This window comes from Nannobrachium achirus, assembly GCF_963921795.1.
Source record: "Nannobrachium achirus genome assembly, chromosome: 12".
In the NCBI taxonomy this organism is placed as follows: Eukaryota; Metazoa; Chordata; class Actinopteri; order Myctophiformes; family Myctophidae; genus Nannobrachium; species Nannobrachium achirus.
Genome location: NC_137832.1, coordinates 34283257 through 34310904, shown reverse-complemented (window position 1 = coordinate 34310904; position 27648 = coordinate 34283257). Strand labels below are relative to the sequence as shown.

The window sequence follows — 27648 nt, the reverse complement described above, 5'->3', positions numbered from 1 at the left end:
ATCACCGGCAAGGGATCACACACTGCCAGATATTTCACCAGGATGCGATCTAGACCCGAGACTTACAGTATATAGCCAACATTTGTTTTTATACCAATGTCCAACGAAAACGTGAAAGGCTCCCGTGGCCGTGATATGTGCATGCAGCGAGGCAGGACGCAAATGATTTTCATTCTGTTTCTCTCCGTGCACAAACACACACACACACACACACACACACACACACACACACACACACACACACACACACACACACACACACAGAAAGAAGCGCTCGGGAAGGGATCGCCGAGCGCTATTATCGCGTCCAGATCTTCTCGCAGTGCCTTTCACACACAACAAGCAAAACATCGGCGAGCAAAGTCCGATCTTGCTGCAGATCGGTGGTTTTGTCAGCGACCGCCAAAAATGGTCGGCGACAGCATAATCGGCGCAAAAAGGCGTGCATTGTGTACAAGCCTTAACCCGACACTTAACTGTCGGGTTAACGACGCTTAACTAATTGGCAGAGTTCACAATTTGCATAACATTTGTGTCACATAGCACAGCACTATAAATGGAACTACTTGCATTGTTCCCGACATGTATGGCCCCAAATAGACCAGCGCCCAAAGTGGACAGTCCTAGTTGCTGAAATTCTAATGTTTAAATATTTATTTTATACAATGTGAATTGTTAGGGCGCATGCCACATGGGCTCTAATGCAAGTCCCTGGTTCGACTGCCAGCCGGCCGGACTGGTTGCTGCATGCCACTCCCTGCTTTCTCTCTGTGTTTCTCTGTCTCTCTTCAATGTAACTCTCCATAAAGGCCCATTCTGTGCCATGTGGACATCTAATTGTATGCGTCCATAACACTAGCACTGTGCTATAATGAATAAAGGTACTGTATGGGAGCCTTTTAGTGTGCAGGCTTCCTTTTCATTTATTCTACACAGTTTGATGTGGAGCCTTGGCAGCTGCTTGTGCCTGAAGGGTTCACAAGGCTCTGGTGTACAGTGATCTTACTACGACTACCAGAATCCTGCTTGACGTTTGTACTTGAAATGGTTCAGCAGTTTCTCACAGTGTGATATGAGGCAGCGGAGTGAAGGGTGTTGTTGAAAAACCTTCTACATGCCAATAGGGAGGGGGAGTTGGGGGGTGTGACGGCTAGATAAGGCCCCCCCCCCCCCCCCCCCCCCCCCCAACTACCCCGGGCCGTCCAATACATCAGCCCCTAATGCAGCCCCGCAGGGTTGGCCGACCCCTGTTGACCTGGAACTGTGATCACACAGTCTGTTTTATTAGCTGACAAGAGCACCTGATTGATGGCGCTGTATGATTGTGCTGCTCTATGGCCTGTTGTTATTTTCTGCTGTAGAGCCAGCGATGGTTCTGTTCCATGTTTTGATCTCTGTTGTCCTCCTCTGATCATGTAATCCGCCGACAACCCTCCATGGGAACCTGTGTGTGCGTGCGTGTGTGCGTGCGTACGTGCGTGTGTGTGTGTGTGTGGGTGTGTGTTTTCTTTCATCCTTGTGTGCATTTCTTTTCACAATCAGCACTGTCTGTGGGCATGTTCTGTTGAAGTGCCTTTCAGATAGATAAGACCCACATTCTGGTGTGATGGCAGAGAGGTTAAAGATGAAGGAGTGAAGGCATCATGAATGGAACCATTACTTATTTTTTTGCCTCTCTCTACCAGCCCCTATCTTTACTCCCTTCCATGTTCTTTTTTTTTCTTCTGGCTCCAGTGTTCTTTCGCTCCCATCTGCTGAGTGCCGATCCTACATGAATTGTAGGAGGCATGTTGAATTGCTCTGTGAGAGTGCAAGTCTTGTTTGCCCAATATGAATTACCAGTCACAGGCTTACAGTCTTAAGTGGGTCTGAGGATGAATGTCACAGTAATGCTGGAACACTTCATCACCTAGCAGCATGGCTGAGAGATGGGGGAACGATGTGGGAGAGAGAGACAGACAGACAGAGGGAGAGAGAGAGAGAGAGAGAGAGAGGGAGAGAGAGGGAGAGAGAGAGAGAGAGAGAGAGAGAGAGAGAGAGGGAGAGAGAGAGAGAGAGAGAGAGAGAGAGAGAGAGAGAGAGAGAGAGAGAGAGAGAGAGAGTTGGACAGAGAATAACAGATAACAGAGACAAAATAATCGTTTGTCTCCAGGGGTCTCCTAGAGACTGAGGTCTCTGCTGGCCTCCGATGACATATCCTAGCCAAAAACTCAAAGAGGCAAAACCCTACTATATCTGTTGTACATGTCTGAGAGCACTCATCATCACACACTTCATAAATCCTATCTTAAAAAAGAACAACCCTCCCTTTGCAATAAAATGCTGGTGCACTGATTACTTTCCACATTTTAGCTTGGCTTTGTCATTGTTATTTATGTTCTACTGCATGTTTATCTTGCTCAAATTTGGAACACGGTTACCTTCAATCATGTAGCCTAATTTAAAGGTCATTTGATGGCTGGTCAGATAAGCGTATTAAAGTGGCTCCTGTTGCCTACGCAGATTTAAATGTATACATAATACGTGCCAAAGGAAAGTTCCTAATATTACAGACAATATTTAACTCAGATGGTTAAATAGTGCAGACTCATGCAGTCTGGCTGTCAATGTCAGTGGTGTTCAAAAGGAACAAAATGAAAGTAACTGCTGAGTTCACATTGATGTATTTAAGTAAACAAAGAAATTGTGTGAGTATCCATCAGCAGAAATATTTACAAAACCTTTAAAGAAAAGCACATTTATAATGGACCTCTATGGCCATAAGTTGAATTATTCTTCTCATGTCTTGAATGAACTAGATGAGTCAGAGATGATGAATAAAGGATTCAGTAACTCCAATTTCCCATCTGTCTGAATATGTATTAAGCCTGATTTATGGTCCTTTACCAGCAGTAAGATGCTGAAGGATGTACAGTAGTTTGCTGAAGTGTCATTGAACTCTCACTTAGCCAAATAAATAGTTAACCCCTACTAGTCCATTATTGTAAGTAGTTTATATTGCCTATATTCCTCTTCTTTCTCTCCTTCTATCCCTTTCCTATTTCTTCCTCCGTTGCACATGTAGTTATGTAAGACGCACAGGGGCCTGGTGCTTTCTTTCCACACACTTAAGCATCCACATTGCAGCCTGCAACTAAGTAAACAGTATATGACCCTGATCTAAAGACTAGCCTGTGAGAAAGGCCGACTCACCCCTGAGTCCTGGATCCAGTCCTCTAAGCCTCCAGCTCTCTTTAGCTTATCATCCCTTTGTAAAATCCACAGAGCATGCATACTTATCTCCAGCGGTGCAAAACACAAACAAACCATGGGCCCCCATGTGGAAGGAAGAGGGGGCTCGCTTTATTTCAGTTTGTCAGAAGGTGCAGACATGAGACAGAACCACGTTTGTGTAACATAACCCAGACTTTAGAAGTCCTGGTTGTTAGGTACGGGAGAAGGAGAGCTGAGGGTTGGCTGTTCCTCCAGATAGATCATGAAGATGCAAGAGGAGTCAGGACAGCTGGTTGGAGATCAGATGATAAGCACAAAAGACCATCATGGACCTACACACACTCTTCTCTCCTGGCTGAAGAACAGATATGTACCAGCCGCTTAAATCACACATGAGAAAAAGTACACTCCCATAAACACGTTTTGTTTACTTGTTCATTAGATGCCAGGCTGGCGTGCCAGCTTTGCCAGTCAATGCTGTCTGGGCTTGCCTGCTTGGCGGTGTGGACAGATTCCAGGTTCTCTAAAGGTCATTTCACCTAATACTCCCTAGAGTATGCAGTATGTGCTGTTACAATCATGTTTTTGAAATTCAATGAATAGGTTAATGTAGGGTTAGTTGTAGGTTAATGGATAGGGATTGGGCCAGCAGCAAGTAATAATACAAATTTGTATAAGATTTTTTTTATGTCCCCACAAAGGTAGTGAGAGAGATGTAGCTGTGTGTGTGTGTGTGTGGTGTGTGTGTGTGTGTGTGTGTGTGTGTGTGTGTGTGTGTGTGGTGTGTGTGTGTGTGTGTGTGTTGTGTGTGTGTGTGTGTGTGTGTGTGTGTGTGTGTGTGTGTGTGTGTGTGTGTGTGTGTGTGTGTGTGTGTGTGTGTGTGTGTGTGTGTGTGTGTGTGTGTGTGTGTGTGTGCGCGCGCGTGTGTGCGCATGCAAATATCTACATTTTGTCCTTTGTATTCGAGGTCAAGGATCGAGATGCAGATACCCAAGGCTGTACATGAGGCCACTGAGATTCCTGCACGCAGACACAATAGTGTCACGTACCATGTTCTGTATGTGTGCTGCTGGTCTGAGTGTTTTCCCTCTGTGTGTGTGTGTGTGTGTGTGGGGGGGGTTCTGGAGGTGAAGTCAAGCTGGTTTATTTTCAGAAAGTGCCATGGGGGGGCTTACAAAACCATGTCAATCCTGCTGTTGTATTTCCGTGTGCTAGAGCCCACTGACCTGCCGTGGGCTATCTTTTAACACAGTTTGTTGTCTTTGTTGGATTAGCAAATAAACCATGCGGGTTCTTCTTCATAAACTATTAAAAACTGGCCAGGTGCTTTGAGGTCACAATGCACTGCTTCCTGCTGCGTTGCAATGTCAGAGATCAATCTCTGTTTGTTTTGCCTGTCGTCTGTTTTGTGGGATGTAGCAAGAGTCAGCATAATGAAAACAATGTGGTGTTTAGTAGTAGTAGTAGTAGTGATCAGGGCAGGGCCCAGATTACTAAGAAGCTTGCTCAGCTAAATCTAGAGTGTTCATTTCTGTAAGGGTCCAATTTTACCCTTACTGATTTAAATGAACACTGTGGATTTTACCGTGTGGGTGTGAACACGGTCCACATCCATGTTTCATTTACACATTTCCCATCATGAAAGGCCGTCTTTATTCCATGTAAAGTGGACACACGACACAGGAGGAAAGCCCTGATTCAAATCTCAATCATTTGTGATTTTCGTTCTGTGTTTGTCTAACCTCATGGGAGTCCAGGTCCAGCATACCTCCATTATTGTTGAGACAGCCCCGATCCACGTCTTTAGACCTCCCATAGGCCGGCCGTCAATCAGCACAGTGTGGGTTAGCACTGTGCTGGATTAGTGCAGGTTTGACCCCTGCCAGGTGTGTGTGACCTGTGTCACCGCCTCATGTCTGGGCTGTGGTGTCGTGTTGCCTCCCTGCGAGTCTCACCTGAGTGTGGGCTCTGTGTTCCACACGCTATCACCCCCAACCCAAAAGCCCAATCAGCTTTGATGCCGCCCTGCGGCCCCTGGAAGTAAGTGGGGTCTAATCCCACAGAAAGCCCTAGAAAGACACAGAGGAATGCGTGGCACACAGCGCACCATTCACCCAGGGATTACACTGAAAGCAGCTCAGCTTCACACACTCATTTACCCCACTCTGTGTGTGTGTGTGTGTGTGTGTGTGTGTGTGTGTGTGTGTGTGTGTGTGTGTGTGTGTGTGTGTGTGTGTGTGTGTGTGTGTGTGTGTGTGTGTGTGTGTGTGTGTGTGTGTGTGTGTGTGCGCGCACACGTGTGCGTTCGTTCGTTCGTGCATGCTTGTTTTATTATCCATGTGGGGACCAGAAATCCCCTCAAGCATAGTAATACCTGTCTAAATTGACCTTATAGCAACATTTTTTTAGGTCCCCTTGAGGGTGAGGGTCACTTTCATGGCTGATAAAGACTTTTAGAGACAAAGTTTCAGTTTGGGTTTAGGATTAGCCGATGTTATAGGTATCCAGGTGTTAGGTTTAGGGTTAGGGTTAGGGCATATGGTTAATTAATTGGTGGGGTATGTGTTGAAAACAACAAAGATTTCTTTTTCTTTCATTTTTAACAAAGAATTACCTTTGACGACATTCATGCATCTGCTTCCTGCATGTGTGCTTGTGTGTGTAATGTATGCATGCTTAGTTTACGTACAGTACTTGCATGCATTTTCGTGACATACATGTAAGCACATATGCATGCAATATGTGCACATGTGTTTTTGTGAGTGTGTGTGTGTTATTGGACCATGCTTCTGAAAGGAACCCTGTGTGCCATCAGCCGTGAAATAGCTGTCCTACTGTCCCCGTAAAGTGTCGATCTGGAGCCTGAAGTGGCTTTATAGACATCTGTAGCATGCAGACAGACAGACGGGCAGGAGCACCTTAGTGCTGCTGTCTCATATTCTCAGCCACTTTTCCATTCCCTTAGTAATTCTCGGATGCTCCGGTGTACATTATACTCCTAACGTCGTTGTTGGGTGGAAACCTTGTATGTCCAAAACCTTCCTTTTTTTGCAACAATCTAAAATAGTGAAAATAGCCAATCTAAAAGCACACAACGCCTCGCATTGCGAGGCGTTGTGTGCTTGTAGATCTGCTTTTTGTGCGACAGTCTTGTATGATGAAGTAGGGCTTTACTTTACGAAAAAGACGTAGACATTTGAAACGTAGAGATACGAGGTTTCTGCCCGACAGTGACGATAAGCTGGCTGCTTATGATCCAGATCCATATGTGTCTAAACGTGGAGACTCGCATCTCATGGACGAAACGGAGTCAAGTTCAACATGTGGATTTGATTCGCATAAGAGTTGTCTTTTGAACTCACCTGACAGTTGCACCACACCGCACAATCCACAGGCTGTCTGCAGAGTGCACTGCTGCTGCAGGAGCTCCAACGGTAGGATGTGAGCTGTCACATGGTGCCCTGTACCCTCTGGTGCCCTCTAGCTACAGACAGCTAACCTCTGACCCCAGGATTATCAATTACCTTGTTAGGAAACTGAAACCATGGGTGTGTGTGTGTGTGTGTGTGTGTGTGTGTGTGTGTGTGTGTGTGTGTGTGTGTGTGTGTGTGTCTGAACACATGCTCATGTGTGCTTTCTATTACATGCATGTGTGTATGTGTTCCTGCGTGCACATGTGTGCTCTTTGTGTGCTCTTTGTGTGTGTGTGTGTGTGTGTGTGTGTGTGTGTGTGTGTGTGTGTGTGTGTGTGTGTGTGTGTGGGTGTGCGTGCGCGCGCGCGTGTGTGTGTGTGTGTGTGTGTGTGTGTGTGTGTGTGCGCGTGTGTGCGTGTGTGCGTGTGTGCGTGTGTGTGTGTGTGTGTGTGTGTGTGTGTGTGTGTGTGTGTGTGTTGGCATGTATGTGTGTGGGCACATATGTGTGTCTCAACAGGTGCACCGTTGCACACTATAACTATGTGAAGACTGACACTCAGATTTGGCTTTAACTTGACAGTGAAGACAATGCGGCAGCAATCTGGAGCAGACCCATCAATCTGAATCTGAAGCAGGCGTGTAGAGGGAATACTGTTGACCCTGGCAGGCGGCCATTGCTTTGAGAGTTTATCCATATGTGACTGTCTTTATGCAATAGAGCGAGTGAATGTGCATCAGTGGGTGAATTTCATAAGGTTCTAGTGAAAGAGATGCGTCTAATTTCAGGCTTGTGTTTTGGGGGACTATTCTCTTACACTGAAGTATTCCTGTCTGAGTTTTTATAAGTAGAGATTTTTATCACTGTTCTAAACAGTATCAGTGTCAGTGACATTTTTATCTGTGGGGAGTACACAAGGCATCTAAATCACAGGCTTTGAGACCTTGCTGTCCACTTTAGTGTGAGTCTATATGAGTCAGACAGGCCTACAACAAAGAGCTTCTTCAAACATGCAGCCTGGCCGGCATACAGACACAGCCCACTGCACTTTAATCAGCCAGCCCTCCATGTCTGCCTTCCTTCCATGCATGAATGTACACTCTGCCAGGGAACCTATACAGCTCTGGATGTCACAATGTGGTGCCTCTTTATGTACAGTACTGTATGGCTATTACCAGGAGAAATGTGAAAGAAGTGGGGCATTTGCATGTTTTTACTTGACTAATCCATAATCAGCCCGTAATACGTAATCCATTATGGTCAGGGGAACTTACATGGCCTCTAGAGTTCTCAATTCATTTTAAGGAAGAATGTATCATTTCAGAAACGCATGATCATCAATAAAAAAACAAAGCTGGATTTCTTAATTCCTGAAAAATTGCCAATTCAGAGAAACATTTTCACCTGACACCAGCAATATATATATACGCTCTATATCTCTACTAGGCTGCTTCTTTTGGCAGACAGCATGTTTACATTGAGGACTGGAATTTTTGATGAGATGGTATTTTTTTTCTTTATGGTTACAGAGTGATGTCCACCCAGTCCCTGTGAGGTTTCCCTTTCTATCTCACCAGTACGATGTGCTATGAAGCAGTGCTCTTAGCTGTTTTACATCTCACAGTTTTCACAAACACTGAGTGGGCCTGAATGCCTCAAACGTAAAACGATCCAAGCTTATAAAGACAGAATGGAGATTAGTGTGTTATGTGAGATGTCCCAGTGGAACCTAGCAAATCAAATGATTTCGTATGGTGCAAGGAAACGGACAGAGAGAGAGGCTGAATCCCAAGGAAAATTCAAACAATGGAGAGAAAAAAGGTTCCACATTTTCATTTTAATACATACTCTAGTGCTCTGCCCTCTCAAACCTGACTTCATTTATAGAGCAGCAGATTATCCCTATATTCTCTGATTACCAAAAACTGTGAATCTGCTATTTTCGCTACTTTTAAACTTTTTGAAAATGGTTAAGACTGGTTTATGGTTTGCTGTTGAACCAGAATATCGCTGTAAGGGGACATGGAATGGTCTGTGGTCTGGCATTCACGGCTTGGCTCTGGTGTTTCGTGGTGCAGTCACTATCATGTAGTCATTGTGTTAGATTGGAGCTTTTTGTGTTTGGTTGTCATGGATGCTGTTATATGGCTGTCAGAGCAGACTCTTACTTGTGTTTGTTGTTTACGTGGGTGCTTAGGAGTAAAACGGGGTGATTTAAAGCCTTTTACTGGACAAGCATTACCCTCAACTGTTCTCTCACTCACAGATCACATCACTGGAGGGAAATTATGTGTGGCTGGTGCGGCAACAGGCCTCTGAGCCATAATAAGTGTAAGTTCAAATCAACCTTGGGCAAATAAACTTGTGCGATGGAATGGGACGTGTCCTTCAAACACTGAGGGCACAGGATTTACTTGTCCGGTACTGACTGTATATATACTGTAGCAGAAGACTTGGGGCAGGATGTTTAGCTGAAGGTTTGTGGATTGGCCATCTGCAGCCAAGCTTTCTACTTGGCTGCAGTTTGTAGGCCAAGAACTGAAGCTCTTGTCAACCTCTCTAGTATGGTAATGAACAGGGTCAGACTACAGAGTTCGCTGGCCAAGAATTTTACCACCATATTTTTCGCAGGGAGCATACACCAGAGTATGGAGGATGTTTCTCCTCCAGCACCATTGTTCTCATAGCAGCTTATTCCTTATAGTATGAATGTACAATAGATGTTCCTCTTTCTCTGATTATCGTTTTGCTGGCGTTTGTACAGTTGCTTTGCTGCACCCTGCACAAAGTCACCAGCCTCCATAATGAACAGAAGCAGGCTGCAGTGGTTACTAGATTGTTGTACAGTGGTGGAGGCCAGTCAGCAGGTCTAATTCCAAAGCTCGGCTGTTTTTAGAGTGCTTGTTTGTGGACCCACTTATGGCGGTGAGGAGTGGGTTTAATTGCTGTGGTGTGTGGGGAGTGTATTATGCGGAGAGGTCACAGACAAGATGTCCACTCCCTCTGCCACTCTAACGCTATACAGCAGAGAAGCATGCAGTTTTTATCCAAGCAGCCACCATCAACCATCAGGAGCTCTGCACTCCTGTTTATACTGGTTGCCCTGGTGATCACGGGGGAGAAGGGTTCGAAGGAGCGAGTGAATGCATGATGTTGAACTCCATAACATTTGAGTTCTTTGAGAGGGAGAGGATCACCAAGGGAAAGGGTGCAAAGATGCCTGCATGCAGGTCAACTGGGGTCATACATGAAAGGAACTGGGCTTGGTTTAAGTTTGTGGGTTATTGTGACTGTCTTAATAAAAGTGAAGGGTGTGAGTATATGGAACATCAGCATCTGCCCCACATTTTTTTATTAGACATCTGCTGGTTTCAAGCAGAGGAAATGTTTAAAACCCGGCGAGTGGATTTGTGGTGCAGCCTATCCCAACTGTGTTCTGTCTCAATCCCAGCTCGCTTTACTTCAACAGATGTGCCCGCCACTAATTTTAGCCACTTTACACGGACCGCAGCATTGTTTGTTTTCATGGCACAGAGAAAATTGTTTCCATTTTGCCATAAACTAACAATCTTTAAGGTTTTGGTGGGAGACCAGTGAATTACAGTTATTCCATTTTTAACCCCGCCTTAAAAAAACTTTTGCTCTTTTTTTTTTGTTTAGTTTTGCACTTTCTTGTGTTTGTTTGAATATTAGATACCATACTGTTGCTTTAGCCGACTCTTTGAGCACACACTGACACCCCCACTGTTATGGGCATTTAGGAATCATGCTGCCTACTGAGTGGACTAACAGTGGCTTAAGAGTGCGGGTGGAAAACAGAGAGCGCCACCCTAATGCTACACCACAAGAAAAGTGGTCAACGACAGTGGAGGTCGGCCCACAGTGGCTAGTAATTACAGGCAGAGGCAGTGAGTGATTGTCAAACAAAGCAGAATTTTCCTTTAATTAGCATCAATAAGTAAGTGGCTTGCAGGGATCCTCTGCAGTCCAGACAACCGTTAACACATTTACGAGGGCTCTTTTCGGAAAGTACAATATGTAGGAAGATGTCTGTGAGCAGGGGTTTTAATGGGTTTTGTTGTGGAATCTGGATGAAGGCTGCACCCTGCAGAGCGAGGAGGTCTACCTTACGGCTGCACAATGAAGTCAATCCCCTGAAGTCCGGGGATCCTCACGGGGGCACATGTGTGTTTGGTCCAGACAACACAGCCGTCAGCAGCCCACCGTCACACGAGCAGTCAACCTGCTCTGTAATTACACACTGCTGCCTGGAGTGGGAGGGTGAGGTGGGGGTGCATGTGGTAGACGGTGGCCAGACCGCATCAAACTGTCTGCAACGCAGACCCTGCCCCTATATCAGCACCAATACAGACGTGTGCTGGAAAAAGAGGGAAGCGAGTAAGTGAGAGGGGAGGCGGGGGGAGAGAGTGGCATTGTGAGAGCGAGCGAGAAGGACGTGGAGGCAGAGACGGAGGCGTGTGGGGAGTAACTACTCTGTCTGGGACAGCGAGGTGGGAGGAGAGGTGAAAAAAAAACTCCCTTTCCTGTGTAAGATTAGAGGCTCCGTCTGTGAGCACATCTGGATGGGCTGGAGGAGCTGTAAGGGCTGATCTCTGATCAGGTCAAGATCAGAGCTGCACTGTTCAGGATCAGCCAGTATAAATTGCCACTGATCACCTTAGCTTGGATTCCCTGTGATCAACCAGCATTTGTGTGTTGTGCTGCCAGTTAAAAGTTGATATGCCATCTGAGATTGATTGATTGTTAAAGATCCCTTCCTGGGCTCAGAGGGCCAAGCTCTCACTCTGTGTTGATTGTAGGTCAACTGACTATGTGTCTGCTGAGTGACGAGGTGTGTGTGTGTGTGTGTGTGTGTGTGTGTGTGTGCGTGCGTGCGTGCGTGCGTGCGTGCGTGCGTGCGTGCGTGCGTGTGTGCGTGTGCCCGCCCTTGTGCCTGTGCATGCTCATGATGTGACAACCTCTCTTGACCCTGCACACTCACCTCTGGGTCCTAGAGGCTCTGTTAATTTGCTCTGCCCCAACACCTCTGGATGATGTAGAAACCATAGTAGACATAGTAGAGGGCTGCCTTTTCTGTGCATGTGCTTTCTGAGTTACTAGATATGACGTGAAGATGGCGGTCTCTACTCTACCTGGCTTAGTGTAGTCCTACCAGTGATGATCCATCTTGTTCTAATTCTTTCCGCCAAAGCCCTTACCTGCTCACCTGTAATTACAGAGCTACAGTTCAACCAGCTGGACAGTCCAGAATGAGAACAGAATGCGGTCTGCACCGCGTTCAGGGTGTGGAGTGAAGTGTACTGTAGGTGTGCAGGGGGTATTTGGGGCTGGCAGGCCCAGAGGAAGGAAATGATCAGGGGTGTTCCCCTCAGTCAGTCACCTAATAAAAGAAAAGCTGGCACCCTGGGAAAGCATAGTAAATGTTGGGGTGTAGAGGCAGGATCGTGTTGGAAGCCTGATCCCTAAACCATTCCTTACTGACACCTTTCAGGTCATTTAAGCAGAGAGAGAGAGAGGTGGAGAAGGATTAGATTAATACAGGGGTTCCAAACCTTTTTAGGTTGTGATCACCAAAAATAAACATATATGAACTGGGAACCCCCACCCTGACAAGCACTTAATGTGACTCGGTGCCACAGATAAATATTGTGAAAATAGCTATTAAAACGGTCATGAAAATCCTTAAATTGTCACTTCATAAATGTGCAGATACAATGTATACACTTATGTTGGTTTGTTTACCATTGAGTGAGACATTTTCTTTACATTAACTCTTATACCGCTACGGACGTTCCCGTTCGCCCCAATTCTCGAGGTCGCGCCGCGCCAATACGGCCGTTCGTTCGTTTACCTTGTTGATGTCCGTAAGCTGATGAGGGGTCGCGCCGCTGTGTACTGTAATCACATCGCCCGCAGTGATGGTCTTAAAAATCCATTATGCGTTAACATCAACGGAGACCAATTCTCTTCCGTGTTGATTTTCTCTGGCCCTGAGGCTCTGTGGCCAGAGACTGCTCTCAATGTATGGCAAGCCATACCGGCCAAATTCACATTAATTCTTGCATGACGCCGCCCTCTGCTGCCTGGTCTGCCAAAGTGCATTGTTGCACAATAATAAAAAATGTCTATCTATCTACTATAACGTCGCAAAGGTAAGCCGCTTTTTGATGGCACCAGACCCAATAAATAAAGAAATAATCTGGCAGTAGTAGAGTTAAGCTAATCATCTGGGGACCCCACAAAATAATTTGGGGACCCCACTTGGGGTCCGACCCCAAGTTTCAGAACCACTGGATTAATATGTCACCTCAATTTGTCCGCCCTGGTCTAAAAACGAAAATGAAAAGGGAAACAGCTCGCTCAGCACACACAACCACTGAGTAACTGTACACCCCACTTGGCTTGTTTGGAGGAGCATAATGTTCTCCAAACACACACTTGTTTTTGCAATCCTGTATAGAGCATCAAGACAGAGACAAACACCTCTGCTGGCTGTTCATCAGCACCTGGTCATTAGCGATGCTGCAAGCGCTGAGCTCAGCTCGTCGCCCAGACAGAGATGGATCAGAACCTCGTAAACTGTGCTGCGTTCACTCGCCGCGGCCGTGCCATGCGTGTGTACTCTGGTGTTTGTGTTCACAGCTGCTGCCAGACCCCCATGTCTTCCCAGGTCTGAGGTAAACCAGTAAGACACAAGGAAGGAGGTTGTAAACACGACCTCAAGTCCCACGTGATGGAGTCCGCTCTTGGTGTCTGGCTCGTGTTGAAACAATTCCTTGTTGATTAAACTCTCTGAGGTCGCTGGGGCACCGAGGCAGCATTGTGGTGGGAGCTTGGCTGCACATAATCACTTACTCCCCAATGCAGACTGTATGAAAAGGACATCAGCACACATTGCCCCCATAAAACTTCAGAAGAGCTGACAAGCAGCTACCAGCCCCACAATTATGACTCTGTCTAAGTTTATTTTCTGTTCAAACAGAGAGAACAAATAAACCGCAATAAGTAATGAGTTTAGAAGATACAGATCCTGGAATGGGTCGCGCGCGCCGTGCGTGCGTGCGTGTGTGTGTGTGTGTGAGATCTGGGGCTCTGAAGAGACTAGGCTAGCTATGCTATGCTGTCTTGGTTTGGCTGGGCCGGCTAGGCTCTCAGCATGAGGGGTCTGGTTTATTTTCTCTGGGAGAGAATCACTGAAGTACTGACCTTGGCCCATTAATAATACAGCTGGGGGGGGGGGCAAAAGGAACACACGCTTTGAGACCCAAACTGACTACACACTGGCAGTAAACTCCTCTAGACCCCAGGACTGCTGTAGCGGCTGGTGTTGTTACAGTTTTACCTTCGTCCAGCCTCCACCGTCATCCTACTGCTGGGACGTATGGAACACACATGAAACATGGGAGGCTGTGTGATGTTTAAGTCTATAAATCATCTCTCACAGCCATCCATCATTTTCACCTAAATATACAGCAGTAATTGTGTGCTGAAATGAATTAAGGTGTGTTAAATTATAGTTGACCCAGGCGCTGTGACCTTCACATTTCTGGAGTGTCCTGATGTTAGATAATTGTGCCTGCAGGGATTAGTGAATGAGCAGAATGTTTGTAAACAATAGAAAAATCCATGAGTGAGTGAACTCATCAGAGACCCGAGCTCGGATCAGTGTACACTTGACCCCAAAGTCTGGTTTGTATGATTAGTGTGAACACTGTGTAACCACAGTGGTTCTCAACCTTTTCAGACCGCGACCCCCAAAATAATCATAATTGAACTGGGGACCCCCCCACCCTGACGACCACTAAGAGTTGAGGAATTACATTTTGTATAACACGGTTCTATTGTGAAAATAGCCGATCGGCCGGTAGATCTGCTATTTTCACAATTTCTGTCTCTAATATTTGAAAGTTTTGCCAATGTTTAATTAGTCATTTTAGTCTTAAAAAGTCCCTAAATTGTCACTTTAGAAATGTGTAGATACCCTCTATACCAGTGGTTCTCAACATGTGGTACATGTACCACTGGTGGTACTTGGGGCCCTCTCTGGTGGTACTTGGGCCCCCTCTCTGGTGGTACTCAGAGGAGTCTCCCAAAAAAGAAGAAAGTGGAGTGAAATATTTATATTATATTACAGGTAGTTCTTCTGCAATTGGTTGAAATAGGCTCTCCAGTCATGCTGAAATGAGCATACTAGCACAGTTTGCACGGAAGGTTCACAGACGTAGTAGGCCTAGCTAAATTGGCAGATGACCCGGTCATTAAATTATTGGCTTAATAATGCACCAAAAGCTAAAATCTCCATGAATTCAAGGAATAAATTGGGCTCCTGTGTTAACTGTGCATATCTGAATAGGATGGGGTAGGTCTCGCACCTGTATTTTAACACCAGTTATTGGGACAGATATTTTCTGAGGTGGTACTTAGTGTAAAAAGGTTGAGAACAACTGCTCTATACACTTAAACTTTATGTTGGTTTGTTTGCTGTTGAGTGAGAAAACAATGTTGCACATTAAGTTAATCATCTGGGAACACCCCATAATAATTTGGGGACCCCCCCTGGGTTGAGGACCCACAGGTTGAGGACCACTGGTGTACCATGCATGTTTCGTTGATCCATGCCCGAGTCCACTTGAAAAGGTGTACTCGGGGTACGGTTGGTTCGCATCAGGTGTGTGAATATGACGCATGTACTCGGGTATGAAATAACATTACCAATGTGAAAGCTGAGCAGTGGGGGAGTGGGAAGGAGGGCCAATCGTACTCAGACACGGTGCAATCGCACCTTATATGAAAACACTCAGAGAGAGTGAGAGAGAGAGGGAGAAAGAGCTGATGTCAGGGCGGCCTCCAATGGCCCTCTGAACTCTCTGTAGGGTTACTCCTCTGACAATGAGCACTGATTCCGTCACTGATGAGGGCCCACTGCAACACAGGGCCAAGGGTCAAATACATTCGCAGGTTGCCTTGATCCCCCCGCAGGGGCAATTAGCACCAGAGAGAACAGAGAGTGGATACACTGGAGCGTGTCCAATGGGGGGGCACTCATTAGCTGTGACGCTGTTATTGTTGGTCCAGATGATGAATGGATCACGCTCAATACATGCAAGTCCATGTCTCCTCCTAAAACACATCCATTCTCACTCACACACATACACGTGCGCACACACTCACACACATACACGTGCACACACACACAAACATGCACGCACGCACGCACGCACGTACGCACGCACGCACGCACGCACGCACACACAATCACACACATTAATATCACAAGCCGTACTGCAGAGACAAGAGAAAGTAGACACTCTTTATTAAAAGAGTTAAATTGCTACTGTAGGCTGATTGGTAGCACAGAGTGTGTGTGACAGGGAGAGGGAGAAAAAGAGGGATGAGAGAGACAGAAATGAGGTCGGCGGTGTGTAGGAGACAATTGTCCCAGTGCCAGAGCTTGCTTAATGTTTTATACAATAATGTATGGGTGGGGGGGATCTTGGCAGATGAGGGTCTTATAGTCTGAAGAGAAAAGAGGTGCTGTATGGAAAGGAAGGGGTTGGAGGTGCCTTTACTGCTGGGCGAGGGTTAGATTTCCTTTCCACAGCCTTTTTGTAATTGAATGCAGCCATCGACTTGAGCCTCACTGGAAAGGAAACTTCCTCTGCATATGCATCTGCAGTGCACACACACATGTCTCATTCTCTCTCCGTACTGCACTGCAGTCTTCTCATATAAACAGGTGACTATAGAGCAGGGCAGGGACAGCCTGTTACCACACTCTCTTGCCACAATACATTACATTCTTAATTAAATTAGCTGTAGCTTTTATACATTCCACTGCATATGCCATATTATTTCTGTCTCTATTCTTTCATGCTTTAATTCCATCTGCACAAGATCCTCTGAGAACAAACCTAACCCTCAAAACTCTCATAACTGTATAAAGGCTGAAGGGGATTGCTGGAGCTTGTCTCAAGGCCATGTATTGTGTGTCATTTTTAGCCCTGCTAGTGTTGGGGCTCTAAGGAATGGCAAAGTCAGTTGGTTGATTCTTCGGTCCAACATGTGAAGGCAGCTTTTAACCGTGCAGATTCGGCCATGATTTGACGTCTGCTGCCGACAGAGAGTCATTGGGAGCTTGTCATTCGGAGCTTGCAGTCGATAAAACTGTCGGGACTCGTTGATGAAGAACTGAACTGGTTCAGTCTTTTGCCGTATTTTGCAAGGAGTCAGTCGAATTGAGGCAGGTAGATACTCCTGTAGAGTGGACCTTTAGTTTGCTACTGCTGCAGAACCAAGGGTAAATAAGGCAGAGACTTTTCCCGTTGAACATTTTAACTAAATACCACCAGTAAGATGCCTAAGGGCGAGGTCGCGCAGTTACGATTCCAGCCCTCAGTAACGTGTCGAAGTGTCCCTGAGCAAGACGCTTATGTCTGGTTGGACATAAGGAACAGCACAGCCTCGAGGGTAGCTATTAGAGTTATACCCCTCTTTAACCCTGTCTCTTTTCCTCTTGTGTGGGCAATTACTCTACCTATACTAGACTCCAGCCATGGGCTGACATAAACTCTTTCTGTCTTCAATGATGAACATAATGAAAATGAACATAATAATGTTCATTTTCCTTCTTGTCAGTATGCTCTTCATTTACTCCTTCTACAACTGACAGGTATAATAGTCAGAGCGATTAAGTGTTATTACAGGCATATAGCTTTGAGTGTGTGAGTGAAAGCTGTTTTAAGAAGAATACCAGTCTCTCACTAACTTAGAGCTACAGGTGTCATTTCATGGTTTCCTTGACTATATAGTGACTTGGCTTTGGTAAAGACTGCTACCTGGTCACTAATGAGGTGCTGAACCCAGCCCCTTGTTTGTGTCAGGAGCACCTGGGCCAACCAGAGCCAGACCAGGCCAAACAAATGATTCAGTCTCACAGCTCCACAAAGGTCTGCCATTTCAAAACATCCCAAACCCAGGCACACAAACACCCATACTTCATAAAATGAAGGCTAGAAAGATAGAATGTGAGCTGCCTATTCTCTCAGACAGTACAAGGAAACTATTGTTTATTTTCGGTCTTCCAGTTCGGTACTCCCTCCTTTGGGTGGCGCTATAGCGTCAGCCTCACAACAGAACGTACTCACGTTAACTCCCGCAGGGCGATCCCTGATTGGCCGGAGGGCTTGTCATTCAAGTTTTACGGTGCTGGGTCAGCCTCCTATAAAACCTGTGGCAACCCACAATACTATCTCTTTTTCGCTATCTGCTCCTCAAATGGTACAGCGCGAAATCTCACAGCTCCTGACCTACGTAATTTGTAAGTATATTTCAACCTATTATAGAAGATATAATCGTCTCGAGGATAACCGAGAGCGACAGCCTAGGACCAGTCCACCGGTCTCGGGACTTTTCTTCTCTGTTGTTTAGACAGTATCACTGCACAGCTGTTGTTCCTTTGTTGTTAGCTTCACGTTCACGATAGCCTAGCGTTAGCTCCTAGCTACCGGCTCCGTTGTTTTGTGCGAGCGCAGCACACAGCTGTTTTTCCTTTGTTGTTAGCTTCACGTTCACGATAGCCTAGCGTTAGCTCTTAGCTACCGGCTTCGTTGTTGTGCTAACGCAGCGCTCAGCTGTTTATTCCTTGTTATTAGCTTCACGATAGCCTAGCGTTAGCTCTTAGCTACCGGCTTCGTTGTTGTGCTAACGCAGCGCTCAGCTGTTTATTCCTTGTTATTAGCCTCACGATAGCCTAGCGTTAGCTCTTAGCTACCGGCTTCGTTGTTTGTGCTAACGCAGCACTCAGCTGTTTATTCCTTGTTATTAGCCTCACGATAGCCTAGCGTTAGCTCTTAGCTACCGGCTTCGTTGTATTGTGCTAGCTTTGTTGTTGTTGAGCACTGGCCTTGCCTGTGCTCACGCTAATATACGCTTTTCTGCCTTAGACTCTCGGCCCCTGTGTCGACGCTAAAGCTATTGGAAAAAAGCTATTTTTGGATATGGCGTCCTCGCGCTCCTACGGCCGTTGTGCTAACCCTGCCTGTAGGTTGCTGGTAGCCCCGGACGATCTGCATGGTGCGTGTATCGCCTGCATGGGCTGGCGTCACGCCTTGGTTGCTCTGGAGGAAGATCCTCCTGTGTGTCTGGAGTGTCGCGACCTACCTCTAGGGGCGCGTCGGCTCCGCCTCGACACGATCTCTCTTCTCTCGGGTCTCGCCTCTGCTGTTTCCCCGGGCCTCCCTGTAGGCCGGTGCGGCAGTGACCCTCCGGCGGTTGGCGGCGCTCCTCCAGGTGGCGGCGCCTCGGTTCCGGCCGACGGCGCCGCTCCCCCGGCCGATGGCGGCGCTTCTCCAGCCGGCCGCGCTCCGGCTGACGGCGCTGCTCCTCCGGCCGATGGTGGTGCCTCTCCAGCCCACTCCAGGGCTGACAGCGATTCATCAGAGTTTTCCTTCTCTGCTTTCGACCGCTATAGCGAGGAGGAGGATGTTGGGGAAGAGGGGGACTTTTCCTCCACCCAGCATCCTGATGAGGACGTGGTCTTGATGGAAGTAGGATCCCCTGTGATCTCTCTCCACCCTGATGAAAATGACTCGCCTCGCTCTACTCACGCCTCCGTCTCTGCTGTGGCCAGGGCCCCGGCAGGCCTCGCTGCCGCCCGAGTCAAGTAGCTTCTGTTCCCCCTACCACCGCTCAGGCCGGGAGTCAAGCAGGCCTTGCTGCTTCCCCAGCCCCCGGTGGCACTGAATCTGCTGCCTCCGCCTTGCCGGAGTCACAGGCCTCCTCCCTTCCCATGGACCCCTGGTCTCTGCTGGAGAGGGCCGCTCGCTTGCAGAACCTCACCGTCCCTGTACGTCAGCAGTCTGCAACTTCCCGCCAACCGCGGCTGGGCGTGGACCTTGCTCCACCGCCGCCGCCTGTTATGGCTTGCCTGCCGGCCATCACTGGCCTACAGCAGGTTTTCCAGGAGGCTTGGACCTCTCACAAGGACCCGGAAAAGCTGGACTTCTCCATGGAGTTCGAGGGGGCGCAGGAGATGGGGATTCCTAGATGCCCGCACATCAGCCCTGCCTTGGCCTCCATGCTCCAGGCCCGGTTCCTCCATGATAATCCTGGTGGGCCGAGCCCCTATTCGCTGGCGGGTGTCCACCCGCTTCTGGAGAACAAATGGGAAAGGGCCATGTCCAAGGCCACCCAGGAGGCTTACAGAGCTGATGGACATGCTGTGAGGGCTCTCAATGCCGCGGGCCTCTTGGCGGCCTATGTGAAGCTCCTGCAGAACCCACCGGCCTCTGACCCTCCCCTCGATGTAGCGGCTGAGACCAAGGCCTCGCTGGACCTCCTGATCGGACTCAATTTCCATGCCATGCCTTGGGTGGGCCGTTCCATGGACCAGTGTATGCAAATGGAGTCCACCCGCTGGCTGGAGCCCATTGACTGGAAGGATGAGGAGACGGACAAGAAAGAGCTCCGCAACCTGCCTTCTTCGGGAACGGAGATTATGGCGGGCGGGCTCAGTCTCTTCCAGGCACGGGCGGCTGCCAGGAAGGAGACCAGGGAGTTGGTGGTTGAGACTGTACCTCCGACAAAACCTGCTGCCCAGTCTTCTCAGCGGTCGGCCACCAAGCAGCGTGCCCCGCGTTCTATGGTGAAGGCGGGTTCTTGTGTGCAGCGTGTTTGTGTTGTGAACCCGCCCGTGTTGTGTGCTGCAAAAATTCTGGCTGCTGTACATTTCGTGCCTTGCCAGTCGAAAATACCAGTAAAGAATTGTGTGTTCGATACAAACTGTGTCTTTCTTCCCTGTGCATCTTCTGCTGTAGAGAAAGTTGTATGTGATCAGCCTCCTTAGGCACCTTCGCTGCCTCAGCTAGTTTCGCACTCACACAGTCTGTACAAGGGTTTGGTTCCTCGGCCTATTCAGGCTCCAGTTCCTTCTCTGCTAGAGCCACTCACACTCAGCTCACATTCCCCTCCTCTCGAGGGCAGCATAGTCCACACTCCTCACAAGGTTTTGGGTGTAGTAACCCTAACCCACTGCCCACTGCGGCAGCCCAGGAACAACCTGCTAATGTTAAAGACCATGAGCTCTTCCGGGACGTTTCCAGGAAAGCTAAGGGTAAAGCGCGCTTCCCCTCAGGTGGTGGAAACGCTTTCTGTAGGCCCGAGTCGGGCGAAGGTAAAGAAAGTGGATCACAGGTGGGTTCCTGCGCTGCCTGCGGCGCACCACGTGACCAGGTCAGCGGCAGCTTCCTCCGGCCACAGCGGACGGCCTGCAGTGTCTCCGCCATTGGCTCGGCAGGTGTTGCCAGCACATCTTTACGCTCCGCTGGCACCTTGTGCAGATCAGTGGAGGAGGTGCAATCCAAGCCATTGGATTTATCGCACTATTACAAAGGGCTACAGAATACAGTTCAAGATGTCGCCCCCGCTTTCCCCCACGGTGAGCTTCACCAGGGCCGAGGGCGAGAACGCCCGCATTCTGGAGGAAGAGATACAGGCCCTCCTCTTGAAGGGGGCTGTACGGGAGGTCCCGTGGAGTCAGCTCCATCTAGGGTTCTACTCCACATACTTCCTGGTTCCCAAGAAGAAGGGGGGCTGCGGCCCATATTGGACCTCCGTGGTCTCAACCAGTACTTGATGACCTTCAAGTTCAGGATGTTGACCGTTGCCAGCCTGCTTCGATCCGTCAGAGAGAACGATTGGTTCACCTCAATAGATCTGAAGGATGCTTACACGCACGTGTCGATCTATCCTCCTCACAGAGTTTCTGAGGTTCGCTTTCCAGGGGAAGGTCTACGAGTACGCAGTCCTCCCCTTTGGCCTGTCTCTCAGTCCACGCGGTTTCGTGATGGTTACGAAGGCAGCTCTAGAACCTCTCAGGCGGCAGGGGATAAGGATCTCACCTTGACGATTGGCTTATAAGCGCAAGCTCGAGCCAGGAGGTGGCGCAACACACCCGGGTGGTGATAGCGCACCTCGAGTCCTTGGGGTTCGCAGTCAACTACAAGAAGAGTGTGCTGAACCCATCTCAGCGGACCACCTTCCTGGGTGCAGAGTGGGACTCCCGGGAGATGGTCGCCCGCCTCTCTCAGCAGAGGGTGGACAAGTTCTTGTCCTGTGCCAGCACCTTCCTTTCCGAGGAGGAAATCTCCTTCAGGTTGGTGCAGCGTCTCACGGGCCTGATGGCTTCGGCCGTGGACCTCGTGAGTCTGGGAAGGTTTCACTTGAAGCCTTTCCAGCAATGGATGCTCTTCCTGAACATCCCTCCTTGCCAGGGCGGCACTCTGGTCCGGGTCTCCGAGCGAGCACGGACGGCCCTGAGCCCTTGGCTGGTTCCCGGCTTCCTTCGAAGCGGCGCCAGGCTAGGGGCGGTGATTCACAGGGAGGTAGTCACCACGGACGCCAGTCTTTCGGGTTGGGGTGCAACCCTGGAAGGGCGTACGGCGAGGGGACCTTGGGGCCCCGACTTAATGAACAAGCACATCAATTACTTGGAATTGATGGCGGTGTTCCTGGCGCTCCAGGAGTTTGAGCCCTTCATTCGGAACTGTCACGTCCTCATCAGGACGGACAATACCGTGACAATGTGTTATGTGAACAAACAGTGGGGGGCGGTGGCGAGCCCTGGACGGGCTGGCTCGCAAAGTGGCCCTTTGGTGCTCGGAGCACCTACAGTCGGTCAAGGCCTCCTACGTCCCTGGTCTCCTGAACAGCGGGGCGGACCTGCTGTCCAGGAGGAGGGTTCGCGACGAGGACTGGTCCCTGAACCAGTCAGTAGCGTTTCAGATCTGGACCAAGTATGGTCATCCGGTGGCGGATTTGTTCGCCTCACGCGAGGACGCGAAGTGCTCACTGTTCTTCTCCCTGATTGGGCCTGCACCCTTGGGGATAGACGCTATGGCGCACGATTGGCCCCAGGGCCTGCTGTACGCCTTCCCGCCGATGAACCTCATTACTCCGACTCTCGAGAGGGTTCGTCGTTACGGCCACAAGTTGCTTCTAATAGCACCGAGGACGGGGACTTGGAGCTCACTGATAGCTCCGCTCCTGTACAGGGATCCTTGGCAATTGCCCCAGATACGGGATCTGCTGAGTCAAGCGGATCGCGAGATCTTCCACCCGGACCCTCAGAGGTTAGACCTGTGGGTCTGGCCCGTGAGAGGGAGAGGCTGATCGCAGCCGGCCTGGACCCTTCAGTCGTTGATACGATGCAGAGGTCCAGGGCTCCTTCTACTCGTAAGGTGTATCAGGGCAAGTTGGAAGCCTTTGAGGAGTGGTGTCGGGTTAAACACCCTTTGGTGAACCCGGTGTTCTCCTCAATTCCGATCATTTTGGAGTTCCTCCAAGATCAGGTGGATAGGAATTGTAAGGCCTCTACGGTGAGAGGTTACCTTGCGGCCATTAAGGCCTGTCACCAGAGCCTTGATGGCGACCAACTGTCCAAACACCCGTGGGTGGTACAGTTTATGGCAGCGGTTAGGCGGGACTCCCTGACGGCGAGACCCCTGGCCCCCGCCTGGGACTTGGAGGTGGTCTTACGGGGATTGAGGCAACCCCCGTTTGAGCCTCTGGAGAGCATCTCTCTGAAGCTCCTTAGCTACAAGACTGCTCTTCTTCTGGCCTTAACCACGGCCAAGAGGGTTAGTGACCTACATGCCCTCTCAGTGTCAGAGGATTGCATGAGGTTCTCTCCGGGCGGCCGGCAGGTGCTGCTTAAACCTCACCTTCACTTCATTCCGAAGAATAAGGTGGTGCAGCATGTTCCGGTGCGGCTTTTGGCCTTTCATCCTCCTCCCTTTGGTACGGAGGAGGACAGGCGCCTTAATCTTCTTTGCCCTGTGAGGGCACTGAAGATTTAGTGTGAGAGGACTCAGGCGCGCAGGAAGTCGCGCAGCCTGTTTGTTCCTCGCGGCAAGTCCACCGCGAAGATGGAGATTGCTAAAGCAACCCTTTCGGGGTGGATTGTCGACGCCATTAGGTTGGCGTATGATAGTGCGAATGTGGCTAGACCTGTGGGTTTCACAGCTCATTCCACTAGGGGGATGTCTTCCTCTTGGGGTCTCTGGCAAGGGACCACCATTCAGGAGGTTTGGTTGGCGGCAACTGGACTTCGCCGTCCACCTTTGCAGCTCAGTACCAGTTGGACGTGGCCCCGCGCTCGTTAGCGCATTCAGTCCTCCAGGTGGCTGCTGACTCTTCTGCAGAATGAGGAGGACCCTTGTGTCTTCCTCCTCGTCTGGAGCGCTTGGACTGCCCTTGTGCTTTCTGGTGCGCTCCTCTTTCTTTTCTTTCCTACTCACTGCCCCCGACTGATTCCGGTGGTCTCAGGGGGGGACCTTGTGGGCAAGATGTGTCTGGAAGACATTTCCTTTGCCGTTCATGTGTACAGTGAGTAGACGTTGGCCGACGTCGCATACGGGAGTTGACGTACCCAAAGGAGGGAGTACCGAACTGGAAGACCGAAAATAAACACAAGTGTTTCGAACGAAACACCTGTTTATTTAGGTCTGGAAGGAGGTACTCCCTCCGAGTCTCTGCCCTCTGTTCGATTTTTCGGAGCAGATGCTTTCAAGAGATAGTATTGTGGGTTGCCACAGGTTTTATAGGAGGCTGACCCAGCACCGTAAAACTTGAATGACAAGCCCTCCGGCCAATCAGGGATCGCCCTGCGGGAGTTAACGTGAGTACGTTCTGTTGTGAGGCTGACGCTATAGCGCCACCCAAAGGAGGGAGTACCTCCTTCCAGACCTAAATAAACAGGTGTTTCGTTCGAAACACTTGTGTTTGTTTCATCATCTATGACAGGCATTATGTTTTTATACTCAATAAAAAAAAAACTAGTAAAAATGTGTGCCACTTGGAAAAACATAATAGGCAGACAGATTGTATTCATTTATTTTACACATTTTGTAAAGATGTGTGGATTGATTATAAGCTGGGGATGGAATGTGTGTGCTGTGTGTCTGTCAATCCGCTGTCTTCTATTGGTTTACAGCACATCCTGGCTGACCAACCAGGGTCCTACAAAGTCTCAGTTACTGCCAAATCACTGGAATGAGAAAACATTGAGTTCAAAATGTCAAAGGGACTAAATGACATTCTTGGCACCCCACTGGCATTATTTAGAAACTGAATGAATGAATCATTGGGGTGGAAAGAGGCAAAGCACTTTCTCATATTCTCTCTCTCTCTCTCTCTATATATATATATATATATATATATATATATATATATATATATATATATATATATATATATATATATATATAGTAGTAGTAGCCTGTTGTCCCCTCACAGCGTCATTGCCGCATAACATCAGTGTGCTATCCGGTGCTATGAATCCTCTTCATTGTTTCTTTCCTTCGTCTTTTACAGACGCAGGGAACCAGCTGATAGCTCAGGAGGCAGTGAGGAAGCCCTCCACATTACGCCGCCCACCTGCACGCGTAGGAGAGCCGGCAACGTCATGTAAGAGAGCCACAGCTTTGTTTATTTGTCCTGCTGCCCCAACGAGGACACGCGGCTACATGTGTTTACAGCCATGACCTCTGCAGGCCAAAACCACAAAATAATCGTGTCCTCTCTTTTCCAGCTTGCCTCAATTGTAGTCGAATCACCGCTTTGACTGACAGGCTCAGCTCACTCGAGGCAAAGGTAATAATGGATAGCATATAGCCTATTCAAGATCCATTGTGTCTGGGAAATATCATGAGAGACATCTATGATTAAGCTTCATATATGTGTTTCTATATGACCACAAAAAGCGTAAAGTAATGATAAAATAATCATTTTGGCCATTGTCAGGCTGACTTTGTTTACATCCCGTATCAATCCATATAAAAGAATAGAAGAGGGATATAAACAAAGTCAGCCTGATAATGGCCGATTATTTTATCATTATTTTATGCTTTTTGTGGTCATTTTTGAATAGAAACACATATTTGAAGCTTAATCTTTTTTATAAAATATTTTCTACATTATTTTTATTTTAGCGTCCGTTCTTCAAGAAAAAGTTGACTATAGTTCCTTTAAACAACCAACCGTGATGCAAGTCACACTTGAAAATGAATTCCGTCAATGTCATCAATATTAAGCCCATATCTGGGAATGCCCATATATGGACATTATTGTGTCGTATAGCCTATTCAAGATCCATTGAGTCTGGGAAATAACATGAGAGACATCTATGATGTCAGAGGTCAGTCATCTCCATATTTTGGAAATATGGCCACATTTTGGCCAACTTAAACAACCAACTGTGATGCAAGTCACACTTGAAAATGAATTCCGTCCTTGTCCCTGGAGATCTTGGAGATCCTTGATGTCATCAATATTAAGCCCTTATCTGGGAATGCCCATATATGGACATTATTCTGTCAGTCAGCGCTTCTCGCCCTTATGGCGTCTTTCTTACTGTTGTTGTATGTCCATTCCCACCAGGTCCAGTCACTTGCTGCCCCTTCCTCCATGGCACATCGCCACCTACAGGGTAAAGGAGCTACTGGACCAGAATCCTCCTCACTGATGGGAGCTTTGCCTGCTCAAGGAGCTCCTGGTGAGCAGGGCCCTACGGGTGGGTACAGCATGACTCTATGTTGGGTGCAGGGTCCTAAATATTCCACATTTCTGTTTTGCAGTCGCAAGGTTTGTGTTTTGATAAATGGATGAGAAATGACTCGTTGCAACTCTCTCCACGAGCAGTAATTCTTTTTCTGCTCCCTACTTGCTCTCCTCCTCTCATATCCTATTTCTCTCCCTGAATGCACACGTGCACGTGCACATGCATGCATGCACGCACGCACGCACGCACGCACGCACGCACGCACGCACGCACGCACGCACGCACGCACGCACGCACACACACACACACACACACACACACACACACACACACACACAACACACACAAAACACACACACACACACACACACACACACACACACACACACACACACACACACACACACACACACACACAGTACACATTCATTTCCTTTATATGCTGAGTAAAGCCTAATTTATGCTCCGTCTCATGATGGCGTCACATACTGAAAACAGCACACCTAGCTCACAGAGATTTGCATGTACGTCACATTGTGAGCTTGTAGATCGGCTATTTTTGTTTGCGCAACGCCGTTGTGTTACAAATTATGAATTGGGCTCAAGAATCCATGTGTGTGCACCTCTCACTTTCAGAGTTCTATAGCTCTGTGGAAAGGGAACACTTCAGGGCATGAGAGCCCACTCAGTCTCTGGACCATAGCCCGGCTCTACCTTCAGCTAGAAAGACAGAGTGCTTTGCTGTACTGTCAAAAGAACGTTCAATAATAGTGTATCACTTTACATCCAATTACATTCAAATCAGCTTTAGCAACAAGTTCCCTCCAGTTAAGAGACCATCCTTGCCTCGGCCTGTAGAGAACAGTGTATGCATCATGCTAACCCAGAACACAGGCTTCTACTGTGCCATTACTTAAAGTGGAACTGCTGTTTCAAAATGAGCCGTTGATGTTAGAGAAGGCTTTGTGCTGCATTGTAAAAGTTTTTTTTTTGTCTTTCATGGTTAACTGAAGAGGATGCCATCCTAATGTCTCTGAAGCCCAATTAACAGCTCAGTGGATAGGCTGTCACTCCAAATCCAAAGAACAACAGGCGTGCCCTGCCACCCATGACCTCTGAAATCACTCAACCCACTATCGTTCTAACAATATCATGGATATAGGGCCAGAATTAATTCATAATATTTAAAAAAGATTTCATAACCTAAAGAAAGATAGATTTACATTACTGAGTGAACGTCAGAGCCAACATGGGAATTCTAGGTCCCTAGACACCTAGACATTGCACAATCATGCCATCTCTCTGTTTCCAACACAGGTCCCCAGGGTGAAAGCGGGAGAGATGGGACTCCTGGCAGAGATGGTAAGAAATGCTTTTTGCTAGACTTAAAAGTCCCCATTTGGATTTAACCAGTTCAAGCTCCACACTTGCTCATGTCTGTTCCCTCT

General features: G+C 48.2%; 1 protein-coding gene across 2 annotated transcripts in view; it reads left to right on the top strand.

Moving 5' to 3' along the window:
- emid1 (EMI domain containing 1) overlaps positions 1-27648 on the top strand; it is a 78914-nt gene that overhangs the window by 33283 nt on the left and 17983 nt on the right. For both annotated transcript variants that reach the window (XM_080738258.1, XM_080738259.1), the window contains exons 4-7: positions 25015-25107; positions 25232-25293; positions 26080-26212; positions 27518-27562. In XM_080738258.1, coding sequence (XP_080594384.1) covers positions 25015-25107; positions 25232-25293; positions 26080-26212; positions 27518-27562 — 333 coding nt within the window. The remainder of the gene's footprint in view (positions 1-25014; positions 25108-25231; positions 25294-26079; positions 26213-27517; positions 27563-27648) is intronic.